General features: G+C 54.1%; 1 protein-coding gene across 1 annotated transcript; it reads right to left on the reverse strand.

Annotated features, from left to right (window-relative positions):
* Positions 1-3,226: 3,226 nt before the first annotated feature.
* PSMF1 (proteasome inhibitor subunit 1) lies at positions 3,227-8,878 on the reverse strand. The gene is made up of 7 exons (XM_003212096.4): positions 8,730-8,878; positions 8,081-8,233; positions 7,423-7,505; positions 6,977-7,162; positions 6,372-6,425; positions 4,585-4,743; positions 3,227-4,449 (listed from the first exon to the last, which is right to left on the reverse strand). The coding sequence occupies exons 1-7, from the start codon at positions 8,856-8,858 to the stop codon at positions 4,398-4,400; spliced, it is 816 nt and encodes a 271-aa protein (XP_003212144.1). The 5' UTR covers positions 8,859-8,878; the 3' UTR covers positions 3,227-4,397.
* Between the last annotated feature and the right edge of the window lie 6 nt (positions 8,879-8,884).

Below are 8,884 nucleotides of genomic sequence, written 5' to 3' on the forward strand. Positions count from 1 at the left end.
AGCTGAGCCCCCCGCCCCAGCAGCCCCCCGAGGGGTCCGGATCGTAGCCCCGCACGCCGGCGCTCCCCTCGCCGCACCGCAACACCGATGCCATCGGGGAGGCTTCGCCATCGGACACCTTCCTCGCCTCTCCCGGACGGCGTCCCATCCCGCAGCACCGGGACCGCCTTCCACCAGCAGCTGGGTGACGGCACTGTGAGACGCCCGTGGGATTTCTGTGCCCTGCGCCGGGCTGGACGCGAGGCCGAACTCCTCTTTGGGATGTAGCATCTGATTTTCTGCCATCAGCAACCTTTCGTAGCAATAGTTTCTTGTAAAACTCTGTGGCGTAGCAGAAGAGAAGGGGACCTCAATGTGACTGCCATCCACGGGGCCACCTCCTCCTGACCTGCAGCCTTCACATCCCACGAGAGCAGGATGAAGGCTGGGACATCCCCCCCTTGCCTAGCATCCCACCAGCAGCCCCACAACGGCCTCACAAACCAGGGTGCTCTGTCTGGAGGAGAGAGGATAACTCGCCATGCACAGCGTGGTCCTTCTTTTCCTGTTTTAGAGAAGCAGCTCTGCCCCACTGGGGTGCCTTTGTGCTGCTCACAAGAGCCATTGTCTGCAGCTCGAAGGTAACATTGCATCTCGGGAATTAAACATGAAGCATCATTAAAGCACAACGTTCTGTGGAGAGAAAAAATTCGGTCTGAGCAGGATGCTGAGAAAGGCAAGGAATTGTCCCATAGGAAAACACAGCCCCACACTGGCTGGTATTTGTCACAAACTGCCACCAGTTTTTAATCCATCTCATGAATTACTTGCTTCAATGTGCGGAGACAAATCTCTCCAGACAGCCCAACACATGGGGAAAGTTGTTTACATGTGGTACAGTTGCTGGGGCCAGATCTTATTCCATGGCTCCATAGCGTCCTTTGGTGTTCCCACCCCTCCCATGGCTGGGGACAGCCCGCAGCCCGTGCCACCATCTCCATCCTGCACAATGGTGTCCATTCCGAGCAGTGCTATCAAGGGCTACACGTCCTTCTGCCCATCCCTGTGTCACCTGCCTTGCTCTGTGTTTAGTATTGGGTCCTGGAATCCTCAAATGGCCTCACACAGGCTGCTGGCAGGCTGCATCTGCTGAACACCTGCATTATATGGGCTCAAGAAATTCCCCTTTGTGTTAGAGTGCGGGGCTGTTGGAGGGGTGTTAATGGAAGGAGGCTGTTATTGCTGTGCCAGTACATTGCTGTGCTGTCCCTTAAGGAGGGCCTGGAGGAGTGGGGGAAAATCCTCTGGATTGAAATATAAATATTTAAGGTGAACGAAGTGTGTTGAGGAAGGAATGCCATTAAAGAGGCTCCCCACTGAGACCTGTAGGACTGGAAAATGATTTTGCACAGGAGCAACAGCAGGACCAGAGGAGAGCAGTGCAGCGGGCTGGAAACATTTAGCCAAAGCGATGATTTATTTGGGAAGCAACCCAAAACATTACCGGGTGGTGAGACAAATCTGCCCTAGCAAGGTGGGCTGGAGCAGGGCAGTGTGGGCAGGATGAGGCCTCAGCCCCACAGTGTCACACCCTGGGGCTGTGCAGCTGCTAACGGGTGGGTTGGGGCAGCTTTGGGATCCCCTAGAAAAGTCCCCGTGGCCCTGGAGGCACAGTGAAACCCATCCCATTGGAGAGCACCTTGCTGCTGCACAGCATTTCTGCACATCTCCAGCTTCCAGTGGAGAAGCTGGCTCAGCTCAGAGCTCTTAAGCACCCATCTTCAGGGTCCTGGAGTGTCTCTGTGCAGGAGGAAATGGCCCCATACACCTCCCTCACTCCTCTACAACAGAGGCTGCTTTGTTTTCCCATCTGTGCAGTATCCACTGGTTCTTCCCTTGTTCCATCCATGGGCCATGCAGGGTCCTGGCTCGGAGCATCGTCCGCAGGGTAATTAGCAGAACGAGGGCTCTGCCATCGAGAGGCAGGTGCTGTTGGCTGGGCGGGTTGGCAGATGGCCTGAAGGACTCTCCAGGGACGTCGAGCCATTGCCAATAATCCAGTGCCTCTCTTCAACTGTGATGTGGAAGCACCTCCTTGGCACTGCAGGAGGAGTGAGAGCTGTGCCTGTGCCAGGATGACACACTCCAGTCCCAACCACTTTTTACAACCCCCCATAAAATTAGCTCAAGATGCACCAACCGCTGTGCTCCCTTGCATGCTAACAGCTTCAGTCACTCATGTTAGTGCTGGTGTTGATGGCCATGCTTGGTGCAGGATCCACATTTTCCCACACCTCTGCTCTCTGGAGCACAGACAGCAGAGACCACAGCAGCCCCAAGGCTCAGCCACGACCCCACAAGCACCCCAGCTCCATGCAGGGTACTCTTCCTCTCTTCAATCCCCTCCTCTCCCACCTGCTCCCCCAAGCTGCAAGGCACTGCAAACCCACTGGGGTTAAGAGCTGCAGACAAAAGATTGTTTATCAAGACCCGACACAGCCTCTCCTGGCTCTGGATCGTTTTAATTAGCCCCATCAAAGCAGGCTGTGTTTCTCCCTCCTGAAAGGTTGCAGCACATGATTAATGCAGGCAGCAGAAAGCAGCTGTCTCCCGCAGAGAGCCTCTTTGATAAGGCAGAACCACTTCCTCTCCCTGCAGCACCGTGCATCCCAACCTCACACAGCAAGGTCGAGGCTGCCCAGGAGCTGGGAGAACAGTGGGGACACAGCAAGAGCCTCACCCTGCTCCAGTTCACCCAGTGCCAAATTTCTATGGCCAGTCCTCCCCCTCCCACATGCACACAGTCCAGGGTTCCATACACTGCAGCTCAGCTGTTATCAGTCGTGTTTGTAGGCAAAAGGGGTTTAAAAGGAAAAGCCTTAGGGGAAAAGGGAGAGAGGGGAGCACTTCCTCTTTTTTATTTATGCCTATGCAGCTGCATGCAGTGTAACAACGGTGTTCAGTGCCCTGGAGAGCCAATTACCACCAGAAGCACAGCCAAACAAGGGCTGGGCCATTCTCCACTTAATTTTCTTAATACAGTCTCATCATCTCAGAAAAGCACTGCTGCTAAGAAAGAAGGGAAAGAACAAAGCAGGCTCCCAGCTCGAACCCACCACCCCAGATAGGGCAAGGACAGACAGAACAGAGCTCCTAAGTGCAGCTTTGGGGCTCCTCTTCTTGTGGGGGGAGATGAGGAGGCCAACTGGGGTGGGGGGGTCACCCCCAGCAACTGCCAACACAACACTGTTGTCAGATTTTTATTTCAAACTCATGAACGTCTTTCCAAGAAATCGGACCATGAGAAGAAAATACAGTATTGAACTCCTGGTGGGCTCCAGCCCCAAAATTATCTGACGCAGGGGGAGCTGCAGGATAGGGAGGGGATTCCAGAAAGAGCCGAGAATCCTATGACTCATGCAGGTCTTGTCCTTCCTCCACAAGCTGTTCGGTGATGGCAGCAGAGTCCACCTGGGCAGAGCCACACAGGTCTCATGCCATGGGACTGACAGTAGTGAAACATGTTCCTATAAACCTGCTGCAAAGCAAAGCCCCAAATCCTTCAGCTCCACCAGGCACAGAGACTGTGCTGGACCCAGAGTTCAGGTAGGCACCCAAGCCTCCTGTTCCACCCCAATCCAACACGGTGCCCAACAGGCAGCTCTCCACACTGCCCGTAGGTTTGGCACACATCCCCAGGGATGAAGCCCTGTAGCATGGCTACAGGGGGCCAGATAATGCCAGGAATTCACTGTATGTCTCTTTTCATGCATATTAAAGGCTTTGCTGTTGGAGCCCTTCACATTCAGTGCGCATGCCCATGCAGAAGCCCACTTGAGCCACTACTGGGGGTCTGCCCACAAAGACTCTATGAGATGGGCTTCAGCCCTCCATGCTGATCAGCACTCTTTGGATAAAGAGCAAGGGAGAAACCATCACTGCATGGGAAGCCTTCTCCAGCTGAAGCTTTCAGCGAGGCTATTGCAGCTCCCCAGCATGGGAGTGGCAAGAAGCCAGCTCCCTTCTTACCACTGACTGCATGCGTAATCCCAGCAGCAAAAGCTATGCCACCCTGGAGGAGAGGAAGAAACCTCAAAGCCCAGGGCTGCTCTCAGCACACCACACTGCTCCTGACACTGCCCCGGCACAGGGCAGGCCCATGTCTGCTGCATACCCATGGCCAGCTACCCTTGGAGGAGCAGAGAAAGAAATGAACCTACTGCTTCCTCTTTTGTTCTGTGCATATGGAAACCTTTATAGCCAGTCTGAAACACAGGAGCGTAGCCCTGAGCAGGGAGAGCAAAATCATTGTTGAAAAAATCAAAGTCCACCAAAGAAGGGAATGAAGAGGGGAAAGTGCTCCTCGCTCCAGGAAACTGCTCCGGCTGCAGCTAGCTGAGAAACCTCTCAGTGACTCCTCACATGAACATGTCATCATAGCCTGGAGGTGGGAGGTGGTCGGGATCTGGCCTAGAAAGGAATTTAGAACAAAGTCAAACCAGGAACAAGAGCACAGCCCTGGAAGGAGCAGCAGAGCAGGGGCAGACTGGGAGCATGCTGTGGTACTTGGCTGCAGCAGCTGCCCAGCCATGGCCAAACACTTACCCGGCCCTACCAGCCCCTAAGGGGCCAAAGGGGTCGAATCTGGCTCCTGGTGGAACTGCCCCTGGGGGAAGGCGGCCGGGGAGACCTGCTGATGGGTCAATGCCGGGCTGCGGGAATCCAGAGCGGAGAGGATCAACGATCATTCCGCCACTCCGACCTCTGGGGAGAGGAAAGGCAGAAATTAGATGAGATTGGCACAGAAGAGAAGAGCAACGTACTCCTCCTGCACCCCTCCCCATGCTGCAGCACAATGCGTAGGTGTAAATGGGTGTAGCTTAACGTTACACTGAGATGGGAGTCTCATGGCTGCAGCAGACACACCTAATGCAGGGTATAGGCAAACATCCAGATCCAAGGCACCACCATATCTGCAACCTCTTATTCTAGCTGGGGACATGCAGAAGGAAGCAACAGCAGCAGCTTCCTTCTTCCCTCAAGTTCCTGCAAGGAGCCAGGCAGAACACAAACCATGGCTGATAAGTCCCTAGTGGGCTGCTGACCATGCACTGGACCTGCTGGTCCTCACTGCCACTCACAGTCCCATCGCTGCTGCCCTAGGGGAGCACAGTGTTGTAAGAGCCTGCAGACCCTGCAAACCTTTCCAAAGCACTGCCTGGAAGTCATTTGCTGATCACGGGCGGCTCCTCAGAGCTGCTCCATGCTGCAAGTGCCATTCCTCAAAGTCGGCTTTATGCAAACTCAGCTGGAGTCTCTGGACACCGCTGCCATCATACAAGTCATTAACAACTGCACTAATGAGTTCCATTACTCCAGGCTGGCTGCCCACAGCACCCCAGGACAGCCAGGTCCCATGAGCATATGCCTGGAAGCCTGAGTCTCCAGTCCCAGTGCTGGCAGGTGTCAGCACCAAATCTGCTTCCACTTACAATCATTTTTTTCCCATTTACAGAGAAACTGCCAATGGAGGGCTGGAGGCAGTGGGAGAAACAGGGTCCCCTCCACAACCGTACCCCTTTTCCTCATGCTATCGGGTTTCCTTCCAGTCACCTAGACTTCTCCTTCCAGCAGGGCAGGACGTTTCTAGCTGGCCAAACTCGCAGAGAATCAAGTCTTGCAAGAGGGAAAAAATGCGATCCCTACAGGAGAGCTGTTCTAAAGAGGACTCCCCCGTGCTGCAAGGCGCTTTGCAACAACTCCAAGGACTGTTTTTTGTCTGAAGATGTGCTTTTATCTGGAATGTCAGATGACAGGTCCTTCTTGCCCAACCAAACCAAAAACCCAGAGATGCATCTGGGAAGATCAGTCCCCCAGACAGCCTGGCTTCCACTCAGGCTCTCTCCAGCATTCCTGCTCCAGTGCCCCAAAAAGCCAAGAGGCTCACAATCAGGACTCGGGCATCTGTGGACTCAACTTTAAGCCTCTCCCTCTTCAGGCTGCTGGGTTGTAAATGCAGCAGCTGGTACCATTTTAAATTAGAGACTTACATTCACTTAACGATGTATTCAGCTTTGATTTACTGAAGGAATTAGTGCATGCTAAATGAATACAGGCTGATTATTAAACAGACGCAGATTGCAACCTATCATCTAAGCAAGCAACGGGATCTTATTACGATATTAGAACCATATTGAGGTTTAGCAACTGTCAATTGCTCCTTTGCAATTTGTAATGAGGAACTGTTCCACTGCCACCCACACTCAGACACACTTTGCTCAATGCCTGAGCCAGACCCATGACAGCTGTTTCAGGGAAGGTCTCTCAGTGAAGGGCAGAGCTGGGGATACTCCCAGGACATGCAAAGCACCGCCTCCCCTAGCCATACTCACCCCAAAGGGTCCAGGTCCTGCCCACCAACAGCAAAGGGGTTCAAAGGAGAAGGCCTGAAACAGAGCACATAGTGAACAAGACTTTCAGTGAAGGGCTGATTTCGTGCAGTTTCCAGCCAACAACACGACTGTCCTTGCACTCCTGGAAGGAGTATCTTGCAACCTAAGCTCAAGCAGACAGAAGTGGGGCTAAAGAAACAGGAGATGACATGTAAGGCAGTAGCCACAGCAGAGCCACCACAATGTCTCCGACTTCCAGCCAAAGGCTTGTGGGGGAACAGAGGGAAGAACCTCTCTGCCATATACAACAGCACTGTCCTTCCCCCTGCTGTCCCTGCTCCACCAGCCCCCAAGCCCTGATGGTCCCTCAAGCAGCACAGAGCAGGGCTTCCCTCCTTCCACCCCACATCTTTCCAAAGTAGGGCAAAACTAGCTCCTGAACTCATCATCCCATCCCTCAGCAAACAGCTTAAATCAAAGAAAAGCTGGCAGCCAGTGAGCCTGAGAACAGGTGGGGAGGATTTCAACCCTTCACTCCCCATTCCATCTGTGCAAGGGGTAAAGTTTGTGCCAGGACCTTCAGTGGACACCTGCTGCTCACTCACCACGATGGTGCTCCCATGCCTGCAGGATGCCGGGGTGGGATCCCGAGGGAGTTATAATCCTGGGGCGAGATAGGATCTTTCTTCTCTGCCTGGGACTCCTTCTTGACCTTTTCTGTGGGGACCCCGAGGGGACCGATGATACCTGAAGCAATCCTTGTCCTCAACTCCTCCATGTTCTTGTAGACTCTGCAGGGATGAGAGGCAAGCTGGTGGGACAGGCAGACTATGGCACTCAGGCACAAAGGTGCTGGACAGAGGTGGTGAGAGGATGTACATTCTTTTGGCATCTCTGGCATAAAACATGTACCCAGCTGGCACCCTGGATTTGCACTGGAGAGAGGAATCCTCCAGGCTCCTCCTAACTTGCATCTCTGATCCCATATGTCCCCCTCCCCGCGCTGGTGAGACATTTTCTTCTGCAGAAAATGTCAGAGAACTGAGATTACCTGTGGAAATCATTCAGGTGCTCTGGGTTGATGTAGTCAGCCACTGCCAAGGTCACGTCTGCCACCTTCTGAGAAGGACAATCCTAGTAAAGACAGGAGAAGCATGGTGTTAACAGCCACGCAAAGCTAGGACTGAGGGAGGGAGCAAGCAGAGCCACTGGTAAGGAGGTTGGACATGAAGAACAAGCTTGCATGCTTCTTGTCCATATCCCTGTGCAGTGTCCAAATCCCCAGCAGCAAAAAAAAATAATAGTAATATACAACATGCAGCAAAGCTCTCCCTGCTCGCTTCCCCCAGCCCAGGCTGTGAAGGTGAAAGACCAAAATCTCATGACAGCCAGAGTCAGGAAGAAGTGACATGGGGCAAAAATGTCCTAGCCATGTGCTTGTTGGGAAGTAATGTGAAAACACATTCTCAGCTGGAAAAGGGACACTGAGCCAGAGTGCAAGGAAAACTGTATCCGTGGCCAGATGTGGCTGTGTTTGACTAGTTTCAGGCTGGGCCACATCCCTCAGGGACAAATGATACTGTTGGTAGAACAAATAGCAGCAAAACATTTAATAAATTGGCTCTACTGTTTTTCACACATTTTGGACAGTAGCAGACACTGCATTTGAAAGGACTCCAATTTCTGCAGCAATCAGTTCGGGTGCTCACCATGACATTAAGGATCATGCTGTCTTCCACCACAATGGCTTTCAGCAGCAGTTCCCGGGCATCATCTGTGGACTTGTAGCGCAGTGTATACACCTCCTTGTTGGCTTCCCAGCCAGCGGGCAGCAGCTCTGACTTCCTTTCATCAGGACCTGGCTACAACAAAACAGATAGGACAGTGAGGACTGCTAGCAGCTAGAACAGGAGAGAACACAGCTGTCCCTTGCTGAGTAAAAGGCAACAACGACCCAAACCAGGAGATGCTGCTCCTTACTGCCTGTCACCCCAGAGCACGGGGGGGGCTGTCTGGTTGTGGAGGGCATTTCTGCCCAAACAGTACCCTGCAGACCAACACAGCCCCCAGCAGGCATCTCCCAGCACCGCTCCAGGCTCCCGATCCCCACCTCAGCACCGGTATCCCCGCAGCAACAGCCTCCCCAAAGCACCACACCCCGGGAGCCCCCCAACGACACACCGCAGCCGCACCACCCCCAGGTCCCGCCGGTACCGGCACAACACGCAGTGCCCACACGACCCTCCCTCCGGCAGCGGCTGCCGGGTTGAGTCGCGCGGAGGCGGCGAGCGGCGCTAGGAAAGGCCGAGGATCGGCGCGGCCTAGCGGGGCCTAGCGGCGGTGCTGCCCGGCCCGTACCTGCTCTCCGGCCCCGAGACAGCGGTAGCCGTGCTGGATCAGCTCCCAGTGGATCCCGCAAACCAATGCATCCTGCGGGCAGGAGATGCCGGCTTGAGCCGAGCAGTACAGCAGCTCCAACCCCGCCATAGCCGAACCGCCCCGCTCCGCCCTGC

This window comes from Meleagris gallopavo, chromosome 22 (genome assembly GCF_000146605.3).
Source record: "Meleagris gallopavo isolate NT-WF06-2002-E0010 breed Aviagen turkey brand Nicholas breeding stock chromosome 22, Turkey_5.1, whole genome shotgun sequence".
In the NCBI taxonomy this organism is placed as follows: Eukaryota; Metazoa; Chordata; class Aves; order Galliformes; family Phasianidae; genus Meleagris; species Meleagris gallopavo.